Below are 25633 nucleotides of genomic sequence, written 5' to 3'. Positions count from 1 at the left end.
AAAAAACAAAAAAACCACCCAAAAAACAACACTGTTAACTGATCTGTGTTTGCAAGGAGGGAAGTCAGCTCATTTTGAGCATTAACATGTATAGATCAATTATCCCTATTTCCTGGCCGGGGGTTCAACTGATGTGCTGGTTGTAATGCTCTGGATTTTGAGCACAGTGTGCAACCAGCCCAGCCCTAGCAGGAGGAGCTGTATCACAGCTACAAGGCTGTTGTGTAAAAGGGAGACACCACTTTCCCATGACTGTCTCAGACAAGCCCGGTCTGCACGGAGCTCAAGGCTCCATGGCGAGACACACATCATGATAGGGATCTTCCTTGCAGGGCCTGTTAAGGGGTTAAGAACTTCAACAGCACTTTTGGGTACTGCCTGCCCTTATTCTTCCACCTTGTGAGCAGCATGGTGGCAGGAGACTGATCACCTTGTTCCCTGAGAAACAAAAATCTGCCCAGCCTGTGAAGCAGCTCCTGCTGTGCAGGCCCCAAAGGGTAACAAAACTGCTTGGCCATACAGGTGCTGTTTGCCAAGGTCACCCGAACAATTCTTAAAATGCTTTGTCCTTCCTGCAGAAGCATTCACCTCTCTTAACTAGGAAGCATCAGGGACTACAAACTGCATTTACAGCATCTAAATGATGGGCTTCAGTTGTTATGTTAGCATCTTTTAGAGCAGGTTCTAAAAGATTGGCAATGTTTACATGACTGCCAAGAGTAAGCAAACAGGCGTGATCATTACTACACAAATACCCCACTTCTAAAAATAAATAAAATGTTCCTAGGGCGCATCCACTCAGATCTTGGTCTTTTTCCACATGTTTCATTTTGGTCCACATTTTATTACTAGAGAGAAACTGACATGCTGACTTCAAAGCACTTTGAATTTCCACAAGTTTTGAAGTCACAGCTGAATCTGAAATTCTGCATCTTTCCCGTCTTTAGCAAAAAACACTAAGTGCTGGTTTTGGATGTTTCTAAAACAGGGAGGGAATCTAACCATCTTGATGAATGCGACTTCACTCAGTTATATTTAAGTGGAAAAGCTTGACTTTAGAAGCACATTAATGAGGTTTACTCACATTCTTTTAACTGATTATTTCCATATTTTTCCTGCTTAACAATAATATTCTTGGCCTTAAGTTCCTGCCATTGTTATTTTACCTGGCAAGATTAAAATTATAGTGTTAAGTTAGCAACATTTCTCTTTGCCTCAGAATTTTCTTATTTATTTTCTTAAGAACTATTGAGGGACTGAAAGTAGACTAGAGCCATAAAGCTACATGCATGCAAGTTTATGTGCTAATTTTAAGCACAGATCTGAAACTTGGGGCAGATACTTCTTTACAATTGCATAAAGCAGCACAGGCTCTTGTTATCTTTCAAAGGCTTGATTAGATGCCAGTGTTATTAAAATATTCTTTAGCACACGTTCATGTGCCTTCCATGATCACAGTGTGCCCTTTATGTGTGTGCATGTTACACAGCAACAGACCTGCCACCAACCATGGATGCATCAATGCTGCACCATTTTGTCCAGTAATTTTCGGGACTTCTGGAAGCAAAGGACAATTCTGCTTTTCATAATGATTAGTGCTAATGGGAAACCATGATTAGCTGTATTTGAAGATCTACCAGTAAGTAATCCTCTACAGTTCCATTTCTAGTCTGGAACAGCAATCTACAGCTTTTCTAGGAAAAAAAAAAAAGAAATCTAATTATAATACTGTTAACGAGAACTCGGAAAATATGTGCTTTAGAAACCATATACATAAGCATGGAGAGTTAAAGGGAATACTCTCTCTGCTAAGATCATCTCTAACATGTTTCTTTCAGCCACAGAGACCTTTCATCTACTGTAGATGCATAAGCATGAAAATTGGGCACTTCTTAATTTTTTAAAAAATATATTATTTTACTTTAAAATCTCAATTGAGAATTGATGACACTTCACCCCACAAGATAAGAAAGATGATGCTGTTGATGAGCACATAAGTACCCTAATTGCTGGTCCACAAACTGTCCTGGATATTCAGCACCTCCTTCTAAAGAACCCAGCTGTCCTAAGTGGATACTGTAGGTACTAGACTAACGGATACATCTCTTGACCCCTCTTCTCTTAGTTATTTGCAAACTATTTGTTTAAAAGTGGAAGATATTTTTTTTTTAAAACAAGAGAGTTTGTTTCATTTCAGGATATTTTATGAACCACTTCAGAGATCTTGATTTTATTCCTATTGCCAAACAAGCTAGAGGAGGGAGCTGATTTGTATCTCTTGCTTGTCAACTAGTTCATTTTGACAGAAGACTTGATTTCTGGCTTCTTTTAGATACATTAGTTCAGTATGTTCTGAAACCACTTAACTGGTGGGCCCCACAGAGATGCAGGAAACACCTGGTTTGCAACCTCTCAAGGACTTCATAGCCAAGGAGTTCAGTATTGCCAGGATCTGAATAGCTATAGAAGAATTGAGGTAGTTGGCAGCTAAGCAGAGACTTTGAAGTTTTAAACTTTGCTATTACAAAAAATGTCGACCTTTCCACATGATTCAGAAACTAGAAATGGATATAAATACCCTCAGATATATTTCAAGTACATTACAGATGAGGTCATCCTCTCGCTTTCTGCTTTTCCCTATTTAACCTTCACTGACCAGTGACAAAAAAAATAAAATAAAATAAAATAAAATAAAAAATTAATAGTTTATTCTAATTTAGCTCTTACTTTTAATAGCAAGGGCCAAGCTCCTCTGGCTCATACCACCTACCACAGAAAAGATGCTCACTGTTCTATGTTACGAGGGAAGCCTTCACCTCCATAACTAGTGAGTGGCAGAAAAGGAGAAAAATAATTTTTTTCTTCTGCTTTGTCTTTCCATAAATACAGGAGGAATTGTTATATTTAATATTATTTTTATGCAGCACAAAACACTTCAATCACTTCCAGTATCTGTCAATTTTCCTGTTCTTATTCTTATAAGAATATTTATCTCATTGTTTTGCTTGAATGTATCTTAGACATCCAAACAGTCATGAGCACAAAGAACCTTTACATTGGTGTACAAAATCTGGTTTAGTTAGTAATTTCTGAATATTGCTTGTTCGGAGCCAAGCTGGTTTCAAGAGAAAATAAGACTCTTTAGGCCTCCGCATACATTATAACCACTACAGTGATTTTGTGTTGAGGAACACATCTTTCTCAGAGACTGGCTGCTTTAAATTTTGTATATAATTGTGTTCAATGTCAGCCAGCTGTTAATAAAAAAAAAAAGTTATAATAGGAAAATGCTCTTCACGATCTCATAGACCTATTGCTTTGATTGCACACTGTAGGTTGAATCTTTGAATATTTTGCACTTAAATGTTGATGCCTCACTTCTTATAATGGAAATCAACTTTATGAGATCAGGGGATTTATAAAATACAGGTTCACCACTAAAGTAAAGCAGCAATGCACCAGTACTTGCTTGAGAGTAAGAATGAGTATTACCTTTTTCCTGGAGACCCGGTAAGCAGTCAAAGTGAATAGTGTTCACAGGAACAACAGTAATAGCAGGTAAAAAGTGGACAGTGTCCCATGCTGGAAATTACTAAATGTTCAGATAAAGTGGATTATACAACAGGTAGAATTTAATAATTGAACATCAACTCCAACACGTATCCTGGATGAATAAAGCTGTTTTGATTTAGAATCGTTTAAACAGCACTAGCTTATACAGAAGGGCCTGCTAAGTAGGAAGAGAATCTGTCCATTTAATTGACCATCAGAATAAAAATATTAAAAAAACTGGAATCAGGCTTTTCTCATAGATGGTAATTTAATCTAATAAGCCAGCTGAGAGACCTTCCACAGATGAACAAAATATCAACAAATGAAGTTTGTTAATCTTAGTTTAAATGTGTGAGCAGGAAATGCAGTTCTTCACTAGGAAAAGCATTTCATCTACATAAGAACTACTTGGGAAAGCCTTTCTCCTACAGAGCCTCGGATAAGGTAACGACTTCCACCAACAAACCACCTCTGCTTATGATGCAGTGAAATACTGACGGTTCTGAATGACCGTTATCTTACATGATGAATCAGAAATAGAATTCCATAACAAAAAGAAAGTGGCTAAGTACAGAAACTATCTTCCTCATTCAGAGAGAACTGGACAGTGAGGTTGTACATTTCTGGGAATAGGCTGACCACGTGCCTTGAAGATCTCTCTTTAACAAATAAAACAGACTATAAAAAGGATGGCTTGTGTGGTTCACATTATTGATTGATTATTCCCAGATGTTACTTAATAGATTTGCAGCCTTGTTAAATAACTTTCCTATTTTAGCTTGTTTTTTTTTTTTTTTTGTGTTGTGCAAGAGGAGTAAACAAGATGACTTCTGTGCAGAGTTATTCAATAAGACGTGTGTCTTAATACTTTATAAGATAATAGCATATTCGTAACCACTTAATGTCTTGTCCATTAAGTCAAACAAAGTTTTAAGTCTGGTAACTGTAGAGAGAATTACAGTTAAACATCTGCTTTAGAATTGTAATTGATTTTAAAAGATTATCACACAAAGTCAACATACCGTACTTTAAAGAGTAATATCAGTAATTAGAAATCAAGTGAATTGTTAAAAATCAGAACTTACTAAATAAACAATGAATAGGCTACAAACTGAGCTCAAAACAGAAAATGCTTACCTTATTTTTTGCAACATCGACGTAGAGATCTAACCCTGCTGGAACTGTAAACTTACTGTTCACTAAGCAACGAATATAGAAGCCTTTCAACTGCTAATTGTGGCTTACTTTTTACAATGTTTATTAATAAACTCATTTTCATGCAAGTTTAAAAGGAAAATACTAATTCCATGGGCAAATACACACTTGTTCATTACTCTAAATTATGTGCATTGTATTTGCATCTAATATTCAGAAGTGCAAAGTCCACAGTGACATAAATAACAATAGGTTCATAAACTATTAGATGACAAGTTTCCAAAAACATTAGTAACTGCATCATAATATATCTTTTCGTATACTGCTGAAATCAAACATTTTGCAGTAAAAGAACATACATTTCCGCTACATTCAAGTGATTATTTTATTACCATATATTATGCCTTACAAACTTTATTGAAGATCAGCAACAGCGCTACAAAACCATACCTTAATGCAAAAGATGTACTGCATGGTATGTGCAGGCATAGCAGATGAAAGAGAAGACCTGGAAAGAAAAACGAGCTAGGAAAACTTGTACAAAAATGGATAGTAATACTGTCTAACACTGAGTTATATCTTACTTATAACAGACCTGAAGGACTAAGAGATCCAATTTAGAAACATCTGTGCACTGTAGGTACAGTTTGGTGCAGATCAAGAGTGCACTAATGCAGACAATGTAGTACACGTAAGATAATGCACAAAATCAGCTGATATTCATACAAACAACTAATTTGTTTACAGTAAGTAGGGCAGCACAATTGTGGTGCTGCATCCTTGGCACTTGGTGATAGGACAACATGTATTTGGTTAAACTAATGTAATAAAGAGGATTTACACTGGTTTGTAAGATGTAAAACATATCCCTTTAAACCTTCTTGTTTTACAGCATTTTCTTCTAATTTTCAAGTTCAAATTAAAACATCATACACTAACTAGATATGGAAGACATTTTAGATATTGGTTTAAAGCAAGATCTTACATAAAAAATGACAGGGCGACCAAGTAATTCAAATGATGTTAATCAAATTTGCTAGCGATATCTCGTGCTAAAAATGAAGTCTGAAACACTGTTGTTTGTTCTTAAAAAGCAATCTTGTATTAGAACTCGCAATCTCCTTATGATCTTTTCCTGAATAATAATTTATTTTTTAATGTCCCTTTCATATATAATAATTTCACTTAAAAGACCTGAAGTCAGTCATCTGAAAAGCTGTAACCAAATTAAGTTTGGCTTAGGATATAATATCCCAAAATGAAAGATATGCTCTCCCAATAAGAAAGCATGTTTCATCTGAGAAAGCATTCCAACTCAAAGTGATTGTCTTTTTATTAAGCAATGTTAACATCCATCTGAAGGGAGCCTGTTTACTTTTGCCTGCTTTAAACTGGCTACATTGCCACTTTATATTATATATAACAAATGTAATAAAATATTAAGATGGAATGATGTAACGTTTAAAATTAACTGGTTTAAGATATTTTACAAAGACATTTTATCATATATGAACTACACAACACGCAAGAGTATGAAATATTTTGAACATATACACACTTCTGTACTTTCATGTAGCCTATTATTTCCCACCAAACATTGGTGTCTACGATTCTAAAAATCCTCTCAGGAAAAAAAAGAACAAAAACCAGAATGATGCTTTGTCGGTGTTTTTTTTTTTTTTTTTTTTTTTTGTTGTTGTTGTTGTTGTTGTTGTTTTTAACCTCTTGAAAATCAAACCAATTAGAAGTAGAATTTCTCTAATGACTTTTTGTTTCCTTTCCCGTTTTCGTATTTTGCACAAAGCTCATATACAAATACATTAAAGGAATAGCCTCTCGGTCCGTTGCAGTGCAAGTTGCTAGGAATAAAATTTTAACCCAAATTGACCCCTTCCCCACTATGAACATTGAAACCTGCGGTCAAAGTGTCAATACCACTCATTATTGAGACTCCTTTCCCCCTTATTTAAAATGCAAATCTTTTCAATATCCATTTTAATGAAAGTATTTGCATAGAGCAGCCTTGCGTTATTTCTAAAGAACATTATGAGTGTTTTAACACAAGATAAGGCACATGTTTTTCAACATTAATAATCTAAAACCAATCCTGAGGAACTGCTCTTCCCCATCGGCAAAATCTGCTTTTTTAACATACCCTGTATTACCTGAAGAAAGCAGAAAAGCAGTACAGAATAAACCAAAATTCTTTTGATGAACTAAATTCAGAACACTAATAGCTCCTGATCATAGTGTAACAAATTCATAGATAAATAATTAAGTCATACTCTAAATAAATTGTCTTTGGGGGGGAGAAAAGGATACAGCCAGTAGCACTGTAGATGTTAGATAAAAGTTCACAGAATATGGATGACATCTATAGTGAGTTTTGCTAAGACAAGCCCCTGTCAGAAACAAGGTAGCTAAACTGTGAGGCACTTAAGGTTGACGAGAAAAGGAGGAATGCAAGGGATCTGTTCCATAGAAAACCTGAATTTGCATATCGTATCCTTGTATTAAGCCTTCTATTAAAGTGCTAGAAATGGAGACTTAAAACAAAAGGATTTACATATAAAATAAGTGATTAAAGAGCTTCGTATGCATTAAATTAAGTGCTTTTGATTCTCATTTCAGAGCTTTTTAATTTTTTAATTATTTTTTTTCATGAAGTCTGGAAATAATCCAAGTGTGAAATTATCTTCCTTGTGCCAATGGTGCTATTTGTAAAGTGCCCAATTATTTTTCTAAATAACAAAACCATTTGCCTTATCTTATGTTGTATAGCATGACATAGTCTTTAGTACATATGTAATCCATATCACAATGACACAGTCAGTCTGATGGAAAACAGCACGTGCATATTTTTAAGTCAAGAGTTTTAATTCCACCTGCCACCCTAAGAAGTTAGGGTCTTGGATTACATATCCACCAGTACATAGTGCAATCAACCTCAGTTTTTCAAAATCTAATTTAGCTGTTGAAGTCCAATGTTGAAAGACAGACTTATCAAGCTTTTCCTCAGAGCAGCCTGATACCCAGACAAAATCACAGATGGAGCTCTAGATCTGAATTACATAAATCCACTAGATGCCAAATCTGGGAAGGATCTGGGCTCTGTTGGATGATGAACAGGTTGAAGATGTGTGGCAGTTTGTGAATTACTTATCACATCTAACTGAGAGGGATATGCTTCATTTACATTTCCTCCATTGAAACCATTTTGGAACTGGTGGGAAAAAAAAAAAGAAGATAATATGAATGGTTAGTATGGAAAACTGATGCATTTATCTTCTAGAATCTGCCTGAATGAACAGATTGGATAAGCCCATCTTGAAATACAATCCATAGCTTTAAAACTTTGTGTTAAAGTACGGGCTTAATCACCAGTGAAGCCTACCCTTGCTGAAGTTAGTGAGAGTTTTGCTTCAGGTGAAGGAAAGAAACATCATCATTTTCTAAAGCATAATATAGTTTCCATTTGTAGAAAGCAAAATCTGAGTATTTCTAAATTCCAAATCCAGCTGTTACATTTAAAAGCAACCTATTTACATAGCTTCATGTCTGCAGAGGGATATAGATTTACAGCTCTTACAGGAATGCGTATTCAGTCCTATTTGTTTGCTGAAATGTACTGCATTCAACCCACAGGCTAAGCTATCAAAGGATGGGCTTTCTAACAAATGGTCTTCATATTGACAACACCAAATAATAGCAGTGAATGGGTTTCATCATTCTTGACATAATTGTTCATAGGATTATTTTAACCATATGATGTAATGCTTCCTGTCATGCTATGAAATTTTTTTTTTTTTTCTACAAAATACTCCATTCGATCACACAAAGAAAATTCACAGAAATATTTAAACATTTCTATTATGTCTTTGGGAGTAGCCTACATTGGAAGTATTCATTCATTCACTCAAGGTTTGTCTTTAAAACATACGTTATACATTCACTCATTCATCTATCAAAACATACTGGTTTTGTGGAAACTTCTTTTGTTCCTGCTGGGCAAACATGGAAATTTGGTAAAACATGCAGTTGTTCTTCTAAATTCTTAATGACCAGACTACAGCTGTGTGAATTACGCTTTAAATCAAATATGCCATGCTCATAAAGATAGAATAACATAAGTTAGAATAACTTGTGAAAGCAGTAGATTACTTCAGTGTTAATATGAGAAGTGCATTCATTAAAATAAAATTTCTAACAAAGTTCTCTGCACAGAATCAAGTAGTCAGCATGTTTTCTCTTGTTTAGTAAAGGAACTGACCTTAAACAAGCCATCAGTTTATCCAATGCCTTTCTGCCCACTGAAACACTTTGGTGACGGAGACTACGCTGGCTATTTTCCTAATGCAAATGCATGAGTTCAAAGAGTTTCTGTGGGTATCACAGGTTAATTACAAGTTAGGCAGAAGGAGAAGGCAGACAATCACAACAGACTATTTTTAATCCCACTGGTTTTTTTTGTGGAGAAACCATTGGGAGGCTGAGGAAAGGACAGCAATCTGCACTGGCAGAGCTGAAGTCCACCCACTGTCCAGCCTCCAGGTGACATCAGGAGGGCAGACTTAGTCCCCCACTCCGAAGTGACACCTGCTATCCACTTACTCACAGCTTTACTGTAGTTACTAGCAGCCAGTAAAGTCAAACCTAATTTACTTATTATCATATGTTGTGATACATTCTCCCTACTAACAATAAATAAATTTGCTTTGGTACAGATGATGCTTTACAACACTACAACTTCAAGTGCAGCAACTATACTTCTAACTAAATACTTCCTATGAATGTGCTTATTTTAAAGTTTCACTATCTCCTCTGATACCTCTGGAATTCAAACATATGTAAATACTGGGTTGTCTTTTCCTGCACCAAGGACACTTCCAGGTAACATGAAAACAAACGTTCTTTGTATTTAAACATTCATCAACAATTTCAGAATCTTACTTTGCACTCAGACAATAAAAATGTTAATTGGCAGATGAGAATAAAGGTCAAAACTAAGTACAGTCTGATACAAAAGGATGCATACAAAAGGTTGTAGGTTTTTGTTTTGTTTTGTTTTTCTTTTGTTGTTCTGGGGGGTTTGGATTTTTCTGATGGTTTTTCATTTTGGGTTGTTGTTGTTTTTTTTTGTTTGTTTTGGTTCGGTTTTATTTGACCAGTATGAAGCAGTATGGGTTGCAGAAGACCATGCTATTTGTTTTAGGACAGGCAGTTTCTCCAACCATAAGTAAGTTGTGGACCTACTAAGACTTGGAGATAGCTGTCAGCTAGCTACAATCACTCTTATGTAAACAGTGTAAGGGGAATAATTCTTTTTCATCTCATCAAGAAGTGTGCCACTCTTTTAAGCTATGTGGACAAACATTCAGCAATTCTCTTCAGAGGTAAACAAGAGCTGACATGCAGAAGAGTAGCATCAATTCTTCATTAGGCATCCGCTTATGCAATGCTATCCAGATCCATAAAGCATGCATACATCATGGCAAAATGATTGGAAATTGAACACTCTGACAAAGGCTAAATTTTCACAAAAGTAGCCTTTGTTCATGCTTTTATGACAACCAAGTTAAAAGAAATGTTATTATGGCAGTACACTGTTCCAGCAAATAAAAAGCAGTAGGAACTCATTTAGTGTATTTACTGTCATAGTCATATTTACTGTCTTAGTTATTAGTCAAACTTGGAATTATTTACGTACTGGCTCATCAAAACCTTTGAGTTATATCAGCATAGCTTTTAGAAAAAAAACCAAAATTTTTTAGCTCTGTTACAGGGGTGAACTTGGATGATCCTGGAAATGCTTTGCATCCCTGTTATCAAGCACTATCTTGGATTAATAACACTGGCCACAGCTCTGCAAAAAACACTCAAGTGCTGTGCAAGCCCTGTGCCTGCAGCTTGTCAAAGTATTCTCATGATATTTCAGCCCTTGGACATTTTCTGAACTGTTTTAGCTAAACTTACGTAATTTGGTAATTAGATTTTTTCCACAAATTAAACAGTTTTAAGAACTGTATGTTTTGTAGTTGTATTATGCATACCAAGAACTGGGTATGTTCTACTTGCATTCCTCACTGATGGTTTGTGTAGTTATTTAACAATTAATATTTTAATTTGGTAAATGCTTATACACAGAAGCATTTACAGGAGGATCACTACTTTACCACATAAACTCATTGGAGTAAAAAAAAAAAGAAGTGTGTCCCTGTACTCAAGCACCATTAACAGAAATAAAGGTTATAAATTAAAAGACCTCAGCAACGGCTATGCAAAAATCAGCAACTGTGTTTTCTTCTTTTAATTTTAAAATTAATTTTACCCATGAGAAACTACACCTAAAATTGTATTTTGTGCTAGAGCAAGACTCCTCTTTTCTTCTGCTTTTATTTCCACTTTCTGTAGAATAATGTAAAAATGCAAAACAAAAGTCAATGTAATTATTTTCCCCCCTTTAGCTTTCAGCAGACTTAAATAGTAGCTTGAGAAAGCTGGCTTTTCCTTACATCCACACTACAACAATATCTAGATACTTTTCCAGACCCTTACAACACATTCCATGAAGATAAATCTGTCAGACAGTATTGCTGATATCATCTTGTTCCCCTAAAAGTGTACACAAATTCCAAACTTTTGACCAACCTGCTTCTCCTTTGCTCCCTTTGGGAAAATTACTGGTAGGTACGACATACCAATTCACTAGTGCCAAAGAGAGCTACCAGGATGCAGATACATATATACAAAACCTCTATCAAATGCAACTCAGTTCAGTCTCATGAAAATAATCAAAGCACTCACTGATAACCCACCAGCTGCAAACTCAGCAACTCAATTATGACAAACTGCATCCCAGCAGCCATTGAAAACAACTAAAAATGTGATTCAAAACACAAGCAAAGTGACAGTGCTGTTTACCATACCTTGTTTAACAATGTTTGCTGATTTGCCATCATGGGATCATATTGCATTTGATCCATGCTGTTTGGCTGTGCTTCTTGCGTGCACTGGTACATAGAAACAGCACCTGCATAACATGTTTGGGGGGTTAGCATAACCGACTCAGAGTTTATCCCACAGTCAAGATTTTCAGGGGCCTGCTGCAAACAACCAATAAAATCCTCCAAGTTGGAAGAAGCAGAATAGGCTGATCTGTCAAGTCCTGGTACAGGGAAATCCATTTGGGAAAAGTTAGAAAGCTGTGGCATCAATGCTGTGGGTTGCTTGTAAGGAACAAATTCTTGCCTGCATGCATAGGGTGAAGCATTTACTTCTGATTTGTAAGAAAACTCAGCAGCAGTGGCTTGCATGTCAGGGAACGTGTATTGCTGGGGCTGCTGCTGTGAGCAAAGAGGCATGCTGGTGCCAGGGCTCCAATTTGTGAACATCCCATTGACTTGCATATGTTTCATTTTCTGACAGAGCTGATGTTGTTGTTGTTGTTGCTGCTGCTCCATGAGCTCTTTCTGATGCTGATGAATTTGATGCTGATCTAATTCTTGCTGTACCAAGCAACCAGCATTCTCGACCAGGGGCTGCTGCTGGTTACAGCCCAAATATAAGAAGTCAGACTTATTTAAGGAATCCTGCACATAAGTCAGGATTTCATCAGTGATGTCAATGTCCCCAATATCATCCATACCAGATAATTCGGTTTTAAAAAACTCCTCATCCTGCTGAATACACTTTAGATCTTCAAAGTCAATACCCAGATTTTTCATGATGCTATACAAATCATTTGTTTTGTTATCTTGAAAGAGCGCTGCACTGTCTTCAGGAGGCGGCACACTGCTGTCCTGGGAACACTCCATTAATTCCCTCTTGAGAATATTGTGACTTCCAGCAGGTAGGAGACTATCTGTCCAGTCACTGCTAACAACACCACTCAGTTCATCCCTGCTGTCTGCAAAGAAGTTCCACTCAAAGGAAAGTTTGTGTGATGCTGGAGGACAGAGATACACAGACTCATCTTGCCTTAACATGGCACCTAGAAGGGAATTTGGATCCACAGAATCCCTGTGTAATGTAGTTTTGCCTCCTTTTCCTGTGGTGGTTTTACTCCTTGTCTGAGAGGCATCTGATAAGCCGGACATGGGGAAAGACAGCTCATATAACACAGCCTCACCAGTGGCAAACATGAAGGGCAATTTCATGTTACGCTTCCGTAGATGTTCTGCTCCTTCTTCATCTCTGAAAATAAATCACGTATATAGCATAATACTGCAGCACTCAATGGTTATACAGTAATCTTTTTGTCCCCTGGAATTTATATAAAAAAATAAATTATTCTATTGGAAGACATTTTTCAAATTCCTAGCTATTCCAGCTCAACTTGACTCAATGAGGGAGATTACGAAATAAGGAGCTTATGACTGTAATATGACCTTTATGTGTTACATTTGTAATTAAATCTAGATAGCATACACCATTTTCTGTGTATTAGTAGCTGAAATGAATGTAACTGGCCTTTTACCATTTGTTGTGGTTTTCTTGATAAAGCAAGTAAATGAATACTTCAACAGTAAAGCATTAATTTTCATCATTTTACAAACTCCTCTAGAAAAATTATTTTACCTGTAATCCTAAATTCTTTATTATATCGAATTCAATTAAGCACCAAAAGACCTTAATATATACTTTCTGCTGTTTCCTCCACATAACCACTACTGGGATTTTTGATCTTTACTAACGAGAATTCTGAATTAAGTATACCTTAGATGGAAAAACTTGGTACTTGTACTACTCTTACTATTTACATGAAATAAAAATGTCAAAGATCTCATACATAAATAAGAACTATGCCATACAAGAAATACCAAAATCCTTTCCAACATTTGTTAGGAAATAAGATTTTTTTTTTTTTTTTTGGAGTTCCAGATTTGAAGGACACTTATTTAAAAGTGAAGAACAACTTTCTGAACGTAAACAAGATCAATGAAAAAGGTTCAGTTTCTGAAGCACAGTGCTTTATACAATGATGACTCACGTAAGAGGTCTTTGTGTGGCAATGATGTAATCCGGTCTTCCATTTTTATAGACAAGGCGTGCATTTGCCTGTACCCAGGCCCACCGATTTTCTTTGGTTAGAAGCCTGAAGACAGTCATTCCACTCTCACCTGTCTTCATCACTAGAGTTAAAGAGTAAACATACTGTTTACTGTCAAGTGAAGTAAAATAGGAAAATCTGGCTTGTCATGAAAGTTATCCCATTCTGCAGAGCAATGTACAATCTCACATCCTCAGTCACACATTTCTGTAAAGCACTAATAATGTATTCCTAGTGCAATATGACAATCAATCACTTTTTAAAATGTCTATTTTAAATTATCAGTAAAATAAAAGCAATAATAGCCAAAATTACAAGTAATTGTTAGATATCCACAACATACAGGCAACAACATCCTGAATACAAGGAGACTAAAGTAACAAAACAGCTTTCCAGGAAAAAAAGCAACAAAATCTCACAAAGACATTTTTATGCCTTCCAAAGACAATTATATTACAACTAACAACAAAATAAAGAAGTCCACCAAATAGTTACTTATCAAACACAAACAAAGTACTCTTGTCACATTTTTATCTGAAACAAATCATGCCACCCGACTCAATAACAGAAATTTATAAGACACTAGCATGCTAATTAAGAAATTAATCATAAAAATTTATCAAAAGAAAATATATTATTTCCTAATAAAAAAGTAATCTCTGAAATCTTCACTAAGTCCAAAGGAACCTGCTGAATAGCAGAAATCAGATTGAGCAGAGAAGGAAAAGAGCAAGATGTGACAGAAACTGAAATTTAGAACCAAAAAGGCTCTAAATAGGGATATTAAATATATATTTTCATTGAGTGTAAATTCTTACAAAGAGCAAAAGATCATGTAAAATGAATAGTATGTTTTTTGTTAATGATGACAGAAGTTTGAGTACTTCGATGTTTTTACTGTGAACACGACTTGATTTCTCATAGTCTTTCTTGAAGAATGGAGCTTACTTCGGACATGATTTTCAGCACAATAAAGCATATCAGCTGCATGAATGAACTGGTATCCTGTTCCTCTCATACACAGCTCTGCTTCAGTGTATCCCAAGACAATCTTTCCTCTGAAAGGTAAGAGCAAAAGATTGCAACATTGCTGATGAACCATCTCACTGAACAAACGCCAGGCAAGATAATTATGGCTAGAACATTTTAGACGTAAATGTTACCTACATTTTGCAGCAATATCAGTTGTATGCAGAAACATGAGTGCTCTAATAAAAAATGCAGTTAAAAATCATAAAACTTTTACTAGTTGGCTTCAGTGACTTGAAACAGGTTTGCAAAATTGTTAGATCATTAAATAAAGATGCATATTACGGTTCAGCTACACTCCTAAATTCCAAACTTTCGAACAAATGACTACACCACTCACCATATACTTTTACAAGAGCCAGCTCCCATTTGTTTCAATAAAATACACTTTTTACTAGGCCTCATCTCACTGCATTTACCTATTTTTACTTCTTGCATGTAGTATTAAGTAGGGGCCTAACTTTAGTTATACAAAACTGTAGAGTTTATTATTTACAATTTTTCAAAATTATTAAAAAATAAAGTGCATCTCTGAATTACACCCTTTTGTTACTGAATGGCCTTGGGATTGTATTTAAGCTTTCCAAGAGATACATCACAGAAGTATAGGCAATAGCTGTCAGGGTTGGCCATGAATAAAATGCAATACTTCAGTGCACATCAGGGAGATGGAGAACTTTAAAGAAGTTGTGAGTGTGCAATGAGATGCGTAGAAAGATATAGAAAAAAAAGTAGTAATAAAGAGTAGGAAATGGGATGTGTGGTGATCCAAAGGTAGAAAAGAATGGAAAAAAATAGGAAACAGGAACAATAACTGCACTGTAAAACATGACAAAAATTGAAAGCTTCTAGCAATGTATAATGAAAATAAAAAGAGACAAAATTAAAAGCTTGAGTTAAAACTTTGTTATTAACTTTCATTTGTAGCACCTCAGAGAACTCAAGAAAAATATTTTGGTTTATCAGTACAAATAATATTGAATAATTCAATTCTAAGTTATTCCCTAAGTATGATCACAGGAAATATCCCACCAGAAATGAGCCTGAAAACTCAGTGTTATCAGCCAAAAATAGGAGGAAGGGAAGAAGGAAACATATTTCTTTTACATAAGGAATCACCTTAGCGGGCTTAGTGCTATGCTGATACATAGTTGCCTTGTGTTGATCCAGCAATGCAAAAGCTTTCCCAGTTTTCAAAAAGGAACAAAAGAAGTGTTTGGAACCAGGCAGTCATAGTACAAAAAGTTGACTTAATTTGTAGTGAATAACGTTTCAACTGCATTTCACATCTGTCTGAACTGCGCAACATAGAACCAAAAAGAAACACTTATTCTATCATTTCTAAAACCAGGCTTCAACCAGATGAAACAAAATTTTTCTTCTTCTCCAATTTATTAGTATATTATATGTTACTGCAAACTAAATGAGACTGGTTGTCTTTTTTTATTTTTTAAAAGATTGAGAGTAAGAAATCAACATGTTTCTCCAGAAAGCACACCAAGTAAACTTTACTCCTCTATGTACTATCAGGGCTGAAAAGAAAAACCATAACAAATTCTAACTCAGTACTGACTGAAATACTAACTAGCTTTACATTTTAAAGCCATACTTGAAACTCAACAGCCAATGGGAGAATGCTGTGCAGAATAATTTACTTACTTTGCATCACAGCCAACAGGTGTGAAATCCAGTTTGTGTTTTGTTCTGAAGATGAAGTTTTTGGTTCGTATCTCAAGGATAGAAGGTGGTTGTAGGGGAGTTGCTACCGCAAACAGAGCCAGCTGTGGAGACAATGCAGCACCATCCTTCCCTTTCTTGTTTTGTCCATGGAGAAACTTTAATCGTCCTTGAAAATTCATAGCCTTAGGATTATGAAAAAGCAATTGTTACAGGTTGGAGATACTTAAGATGCAGATATTTCTGTTACTAAGTAAAATGTATAGTGGTGGGGTTTTTTTAGACCCATCAGGTTCAAGATTTATAGAATGGCATACACAAAAGTTAGATAGTTATTGTTATTCTTGTTATTCTTCTTAACATACAACTTAAAGATATATGAATTATTATACTTACTAGAAAAAAGAACTAGTGGGAAGGATGTTTTGTGAAATAAATACATAGAAAAGCAAATGTCCTTTCAGATTTTAAAATTTCTAATGAACACAGTATTATATATATTTGCAATTAATATCACTTTTCATTTATTTCAGTCATTAGCACAGTATATGCAATTATGTACAACTGCAAAAATCTTTCATAAGCAGTTCTATTTGTACAAAGTCACTTAGATTATAAACTCATATTTCTTTTAAAATCCACAGTATTGAAAAATAAAGCGTATACAGAAAAAAGAGCAACTGCAGTAAAGGAAAAACATAGTTCTGTTGATTACTGTAACTCTATAATTTCCTTCATTTCAAGACACTCAACTGAAATAATCCTTAAAATACTCTTTAAAATAATCTTACATGTTTGTAATTCACAAACTATGCAGTGTTCCACAAAAAATTACTCATACTTCATGTAGAAAACTAAGCCATGAGAAATGAGAGAATTTGCCCGTAATTGCAACATGTTAAATGGGAACCTAGAAACAAAGTCTTTGTCATTTAGTGTCACTAACTGAAGCATACTGGGTAAAACCCTCACATATCAGCAATATCAGTAATGAAACTGCAGTACATATTGTAAGCACAGTGTAGATTTAAGCACGTATGGAAGTTTTTACATAACTGCAAACTCACCAGAAACCCAGATGAGTTATCCAGGAGACATCGTAATCTGCAGATGAAATTCCTTTCCATAAAGGAAGAATTCTCTGGAGGAAGTTGGTCTGGGTTATAATAGTTTGCTGGCTGTGAAAAGCCATTATCTCCTACAGGAAAGGATTATTTATAATGATTATTTTTAGAAGAACACCTAGTGAAGGCTATCTATAACAAATCATCTTCCGCCTCATAAACAAAGCCTTAGGTCATGACCTGAGCAAGAACAATGTAAACTGGAAACATCCTCAGAATTTATATCAATTACAGCACTAGGTTAAGTATCACTTCTTCTAACTGGATTACAATTTAAAGGTTACAGTATTTTAAAACTGCAAACAATTTAAAATTGAAAACAACCAAAAAACACCCCAGCAAACAAACAAAAAAACCACATTATTTTAGATTCTGAATCAGTTGCAGAGAGCAGATCTGCTAGGGAATATAGAACCATTGCTATAATGACAGATCTTCCACAGTGAAGTAGACATTCAGTAACAGAAACTCTTAAGAACTGATCATTCAAATGCTCAGTAAATGGTATCAAGCTGTGAAGCCATTGCTCTCCAGATGCTCGGCTGAAAGCTGTTGGGAGTAATAAATGAAGAGGCAACTTTAGAGGATCACTACAATAAACCAATCTGAGCACCTTTTGTATTAGATGCCAAAAAATAAAATAAAAATTAGTAGTATTTCATAACTAAACAGTGAAAATACTTCTTCAAGACAATGCTGATCAACAAAATGTCATAGTTACTGCTCCAAAGCTCCAGAATCTGGAATTCTTCTGCTTAAAAATGGTAATAATAATAAAAAAATAAAACAAATGAGTCACATGACTAACCACTAGGATTAACAACCCGATTATCTTCTGCCACTTTAGGATAAGCATGTGCTGCCAAGTGGCATTTAGGAAACAGACTTAAACATTTGGAATATAAAGTAAAAACATAAGGTAGATCAATAAACGGCTGATAGAATACATATGTTCTGTATGGGGCCACATAGAAACATCAGAGCAAGTCTACTCAAAGCAAATTTAGCAAAGCAATCTTGTTTACAATGCATATTAAAATTTAAAAAAGCTTTAAAAAGCTCATTCCTGAGTAATTCATAAACATATACAAACTAAGAAAAAAAAACAGTGTAAAGCATTGCTTTAAGAGCGCTGTATCTCCATAATTTTTAAATTAGTCCAGATACTCTGAGAGAACTGTTTACCATGCATGTACAAATAGCACTACTGCAGAAAGATCCTGAATTGACCTTCTTGACTTTGCAATGGATTCAGAGATTGTATGCCACTTGCTTACCCACCAGACTATGTTTTCTGAAACACAATTCCATCTTTTGGACAGCTGGAAAAACTTACAGACAGGCTACGTGTTTGCTGCAACGACAGATCCATCACGACTAACTGCCCGTTCAGTTTAATCTCTTGTTAACTCAAGGGACTGAATTGGAGACATATGACATCGTTGATGTGCTCGAGCAAGAGACCTTGCAAACTACAGGCTGTATAAATCTAACAGGAACGCTGAGTCACCCAGCTCACCAGACAACAGCATTAGGAGACTCCATTTTTTTCTTAAAAGAACAACTGTGCAAGCTCAATTTTTGATGAACAGACCTCCAGTCATGGAGGAAAAAAAAGAGTCTTAGTTGGTAAAGCATATGAGAGGGGAAATCGTGGAATTACAGCCATCAGCAGAACTGTACGTTAGCCAAGGCCATTATTATGAGCTGAGCTGATCCTACAGATAAGGACATTCAGATTCAAGATGGTTGCCACCTAACTTTGATACTAGAAAAAAAAAATTAAAAATTCCTGTCACAAGGACAGCTCTCAGCACGTAAAAGCAAACTTACTTCCTTACATTCTACTGCTGCAGACCTTTTTATGTTTCATTTTTTTCTTTTTGAACTGCTTCACCGCAGGTGAGAATTTTCAACACTTTTGTATCTGAGGCATTGTTTCTCCAAGAGGTGCTGAAACAAGTCAGATGCTCTCCAAAGAAACAAGCAAGGATAGTGAAGAAAGGGGCAAGAAACAGTTTGTAAATTTCAGCTCATTTTTCAAGGATACCAACTCTGACACCCCTGAAAATCTCTGCAAACACATCCATTAAGGTTTTCTCTAAATAGTTAATGCACTGCATTTGTCAGCACTGATATTTCAAAAGTATCAGCATGAAGTTAGTCCTTATAACATATTTTCGTCCAAGTATTCTTAGTATTTGTGTCCCTTTGCTGTTGCCAGAATCTTACTCCCATGAGACCAGCCACAACTGAGAAAGGTGTCAACTAGTGTGACAGAATGACTACAGTCCGTTTGAGAAAGCTGATGCCTTAAAGCAGATATTTGGGACTGAAAAATCAGAATCTTGCAAACTTCTCTGAGGCAGAGTTGGGAAGTATGTCTAGGAGGCCCAGGAACAGCTGAGGAAACCCGTGGTCTAGCAGCATACCAGAGCACTGAGAAGCAACCAGGCTAAGCTAACTGGAGCATAATTAGTTCCCAGACTGAGACTGGAATCCGTGATTAAGCCTGAGCCCAATTATAACATATCTATAAATATCTGCATAATGTTTGCTGGATGCATTTAAAAGGAAGCAGATTAAAAATAACAAAAATGGGTGGTTCCTTATGATCATAGCTTTTATCCTACGTTATGAATATAAATTCAGTTTAGAAATCCTCACCATCGAAACACTTTACACTATTTGAGGCATGAAAATAATTCAGCAGCTTTTAGTAAGCTAGTAACACAAGGTACAAAACATACTATTGTTTGTAATCCTGCTCAGCATTTGCAATACTTCCATTGCTCAGTAAAATCTGATGCTAAGTCAGGCTGGTATCACAGTATTCAAACACCACATTTTCACACTGAGGTAAACAGAAATCCACCACATAAAAACATAACTTCTGAGTGGCAGTTGTTTTCTACACTAAATTACAATATTAATTAATTGTGTAGAATGTTTTCCATTGGATCTTGTGTAGATTGATCCACTAATAATGTGTTGTTCACTAAATGAGAAACTGAAATATCTTAGCTGTGTGCCATACAAATAACACCAGCTGTTTTTTATTTTTTATTTATTTATTTATTTATTTATTTTTGGAGATTTCTCTGTCAAATCATGGCCTTTCTCAACTATAAAACAGTAAATGGGTAATTGTTAAGGCTTTCAAATTGCTTTAAGAATGATTAATTTATTAAAACAACTTTTTTTCTGGATTAAAAAAGCCTATAATTAAATAGTAACATATATTTAAACAACTATTGAGCAAAACGAAGTATTACAATTGTTTCAACAGTTTTGTCATCATTGTTAGGAAGATTAACACTTATCACATGGCACGTAAATACCTGTAAAAACATCTCTGTTTTGATCTGCATGCAACATATTTTTCCTCAATAGTTTCCCAATATTGCAGGTCAGGTAAGGATCAGTCATGATAATGTATGGCAATCTAAAACTAATATGCATAATTCTTGGTTGTAAAGGCTCATTTATATCATCTTTCTTTCCCAAGAGAAGCAGTGATTTACACAGTAGCACATGTAGCATAGTCTATAACACCATAACACTTTAACTAGTATTAGTCATGGAATACTTCTACCAGCCTGAAGTGCTTTAAGAAGCTGTCATACCCTATTGTTTGCTGGCCATCTTAAGCTAATAAATTTGGTGTCGTAATCTGTTATCAGGAATAGCAGACTTGAAAGGGACATTATTGCAGAGAAATCACGTTTCCATTCATACAGTGATTAGGTATGAGGTATAACTGAGAATGAACAAAGAGAAAAAACCCCCACAACTTTCTGCATTTATTATACCACCAAAAGAAATTCCCTATTCTCGCTGTTTGCAACACAAACTTGTACGATTAACTGCTTTGCTATTTTCCACAGTAAGTAAATCAAATGAGACATTCAGTCATTCTTGCTCCAAATTAAAGTATTTCACTGTAGAACAAAATTGGTATGCTTGTGGTGCTGTGCTATAAATAGCAGTGCTTATTTAAAATGCAAAAAGAGCATTTTTATATTGTTGGCTGAAACATCCATAAAATTCAAGTAAATTTAAAAGTCTCTATTCCTTCCTTTGCTCATACAAAAGGATTTTTTAGAAAATTAATCTGATAAGCAAACGTGAAAGTTAGCTGTTTCTCACCTTGCACACTAGGTCCAGAATCTGCAGACTGGGCAGGGTTTAGTGCCCAGTGTAGCTGACGTTGAAACTCGGGTCTGTCTTCAGTGTGAATCAATTCAAATACACTCTGGTGTATAATATCAGACTACATACAAAAAGGAAGAAGGAAGGAAATAAAGAATATAAGACTTCACTGACAATATGATGGAAGTTGTGTGTTGTCAACATTGCTACTGACACAATGGAATAATCTTTGCTCAGGAATAAAAACGTACATTTGCATGCAAATAGCAAAACTTCATGAAACGCTTTTTGGCAGCAGAGAGAAGTAATCAGTCATGCCCATGACTGCAAATATGTAAAATAATAATAAAAATATTACCTTACAACAACAAAAAATTCTTTTTTTTTTTTTTTTTTTTAAATCTGTTTTTATCTAAGAAGCCTAGCACTGTTGTGCTTATGTTTTGTTTAAATCATTTCCTCCAACATACTGGTAAATAAAATACTTGCCAGCTGGTTCTTTGACATGGCCCATTCTGGGTGCTCCAGGAATACAAAACTCACTGAAGACCATAAACTCTCAAAACTAAGTCAAGCAGATTTTGAACACTAGTTCAAAGTCTTATCACTCCTTAAGAATGCATTAAAATCTGTACTTGTTAAGTTCCTGTATCACCACCATTTGTGTGGTTAGGAGTATGATCTAAATGACAAAGTTACAACATCCAGGATCAATTGTCGAAAGCAATTAAAGGAGAAAAGACAACCATAATGGGAAAAATTCCACCTACAGTATTCAATAGAAATATATGTCAATTGAGAGGAATTAAACTGCTTGTTTTCTACATAAATCAAAAATCCAGCCATTATATAAACACAAAATATTTTAAAATAAAACATAGATCTAAGAAAATTAAGTTGAGTTGGCAAAAGTAGAAGTCAAATTTTGCCCTGATAAATTTCAAAGAAGAATCAATATTTTCCAGAAAAGATTGCCAGAAATGCAAATTTCTAAGCCTTCAAGACTCCTAAATCATGTATATGACTTATTGGCACTACTATACAAACCTTATACAAAATCTTTTTTTTTCCAAGTATTTTTCTTCATTTTCCAACACTGAAACAATCTGTAACTTAAGTAATAATAATGTTTTGCTTGGAATGTTTTCTTTTATGCAAACATTCCACAAACCCTTATCAGTTAGCTAAACTTGTAGACCAAGTAGAGTTTTTCTCTATTTTTAGGCATCAATTGTATTTATCATTGTCCGGTACTCAACAGATGTGAAAATAAATATAAACTGATAACTATGTGGAAATATTTCACAACAGAAGCGCAGTAAACACATATGTGTTTTGCAGAGATGTAGCTCGTGGTTGAACAAGAAGGTCATTTGTAACTCAGCACATTTTAAAAAAAATCTTATGTCACAGCAGAAAATTATTCAGTTTATGTACCAGTGTACTTAATATTGAGCTAGATTTAATTGTTGTCATTTATGCAATACTCAGTAATTCAAGTGCAGTCTCCGATATCATCCAGAAAAGGGCTACTGCCTAACAGGAATTCTGTATGCAGGAAGAAGAAAAGGGCAGGGATTGCCAAAGCCAGCATCACTAGACCATCTTTGGATCAATCTGTTCATTGATCTACCTAACTCCCACGCAGAGATAAGAACCAGCACAGCTTAACATAAACTAATCCCAGGAGGTGCATTACGCACAGAACATGTGATCTCTGGATCTTGGCCTTTACTATTTTGGTACATGTTTTGCAAGGCCATACATGATTTTCATGATAAATTATAATTAACAAATGCTTGTTTTAAATTAATAAATGAGTGGGAAGGAATGGAGAAAAACAGTGAACTAAAAACCTACAATTACTAAAATCGTTGAATAGATACTTAAGAAAGCCTCAGAGCATATGGACTTAATTTTTATATGAAAGGTTCCCATTAAAATAATTACCTTCCCACTGAATTATGTCTCATTCAGCATCATAAACTGGGTAACACCACAGTATAAATTTCAAACAGTTGTTCCAGTAAAGACTAATTAAGTGTGAAAATTTCCTATCTTGCCTAACTCAGCTTTGGAAATGGTATTCCTGTTGTGCTTGGCTTGAGATTCGATTTTGGCTACATGAGCTGATAGAAAAGTAACACAATTTCAAAGTAATCAGCTCAGAATATCTGACTGTGAATTTTATCACACAATCAGACCCTAAACACTGGTGCACCCAGAAACTAACAAAAATTTCTGCAACAAAAAAAAGAAACAAACAAACAAACAAAATCTTACTTGCTGGAAACCCAGGTAGTCTTGGATGGTAGATGAGACGTAAAAAACCAGAGCGTCTGCTGTCACAACTAATACGAAGCCATTTAATGCCTGGGAAAGAAATGCATCAATGTCAGCTTCAGAGACAACTTTTCAGATAATAATTGTGGCTTTAACTTTACCTATACCCTAGTGTCACAATAAATTGTGAAGAATGCAAGAACACACCATTATCTTACAGCATAAACAGAAGGATTCGTCATCACCTCTCTCTAAAGCACACATGACGCAATAAAGAAAACCGCATCTAAGGAAGAAAAACGTTCTGGAAAATTCCAGGAAATGAGTCAGGGGAGAAGCAAAAACTTGTTGATGACTTGTTTACTCCTAATTGTTGGAGCTGAGGGGCAGCAGCATGAAGAGCTATAGGCTTATCTAGTAACAACCCTAGTTCACAATGCTTGCACAGTTCAAGTCTTCAGGACATTCAAAAGCCTGCAGTACAAAGGGAGAAACATCACAAACTGATTCCCAAAATCTCTTCTATTCATAGCACAGACAGGCCTAAGTGGACAGGAAATCAAGCGATCAAGAGTCCCTGTATAGCCCAACAAACATTTTATAGCTTACTTAAAATAGAAGACCTCTGCACAAGCTGACTGTTGCAAGCAAACAATGTTTTCGAAGAGATTTCCCCCTCCATGTAGAAGCAGACTCAGTGGCTCCTTGTTCAAAGTCACGCAAAGGACATTTATCTGAACTCCAAATCAATATGGTTCATGGCAATTGTTGTGATAGCAAACAGAACATTTGTGACTTGGCAGCTCATCTGAAAGGTGCTGATTTACTTCTATGGATTTCAGTCAAGATTTAACAAAAGGCCGTCTCGAGAGACTGAATTAAGTATGTTGTGCCACTTAATTTCCTCAGCTGTATTCAAAGTTGAATTTGGCCAGCATATCAAAAAAATATTTTAAAAACTCTTCATTATGCAAAATTATTGTAACTATTAGAAAATGTAAAGTAAGTGAAAGATATTCTATTTGTTACTGTAACAACATAATAGTATATTTTTCTTACGGAACAAAATTATTTATTCACAAATTAACCCCTTTGGCACCATACTACGGTAACCAAGACAGCTGCTTCTCTGTATTGTGCAGTGATATGGTTTTACTATTTCTTGTTCTTCTACTCATCTAATTAAGACAAGTTAACTATCTGATTAAAACACTGGTGACTTCTGTGTAAAGTACATGCGATGCAATGAATAAAATTTCTGAGAAGTGCTCCAGTTTAATTTGTAGACACTTCTTAACTTATCCTCACGCGTCATCACAAGCTTTTTAAAACCTCCTTGTTTCAGTTTAGTGAATTCTATCTCAAACAGTATTAACTTATAAAAAAGTCTGAAACAGTGAAGCCAATCCAAGACATCTTGAGGTTCAAAGTGTCTCAGAACAGTTACATAAAATCCTTGAGTTCGATAAAGTTCATACCAATCCCAAAGGAGTGGGAAAACTGCAACGGCAGGTGCTTGTGTCCTCCACTGACCTACTTTGCAGTGGATTTCACCTCAAGTGGTTGATATAAAACTTCTGTGAACTGTACAGTGTCTAACCCTGTGCCACAC

At 35.3% G+C, this 25633-nt stretch overlaps 1 protein-coding gene across 1 annotated transcript in view; it reads right to left on the bottom strand.

Moving 5' to 3' along the window:
• Positions 1–6418: 6418 nt before the first annotated feature.
• AHR (aryl hydrocarbon receptor) overlaps positions 6419–25633 on the bottom strand; it is a 59907-nt gene continuing 40692 nt past the window's right edge. Inside the window, exons 4-11 of the mRNA XM_048951691.1 lie at positions 24022–24111; positions 21736–21859; positions 17530–17660; positions 16445–16647; positions 14705–14814; positions 13697–13838; positions 11634–12900; positions 6419–7930 (exon numbers count right to left, since the gene is read on the bottom strand). Coding sequence (XP_048807648.1) covers positions 7775–7930; positions 11634–12900; positions 13697–13838; positions 14705–14814; positions 16445–16647; positions 17530–17660; positions 21736–21859; positions 24022–24111 — 2223 coding nt within the window. The 3' untranslated portion in view covers positions 6419–7774. The remainder of the gene's footprint in view (positions 7931–11633; positions 12901–13696; positions 13839–14704; positions 14815–16444; positions 16648–17529; positions 17661–21735; positions 21860–24021; positions 24112–25633) is intronic.

Source organism: Lagopus muta, chromosome 7, assembly GCF_023343835.1.
Source record: "Lagopus muta isolate bLagMut1 chromosome 7, bLagMut1 primary, whole genome shotgun sequence".
Lineage (NCBI taxonomy): Eukaryota > Metazoa > Chordata > Aves > Galliformes > Phasianidae > Lagopus > Lagopus muta.
Note: the sequence above shows the minus strand (reverse complement) of the source record. Positions and strands in the feature narration are given on the sequence as shown.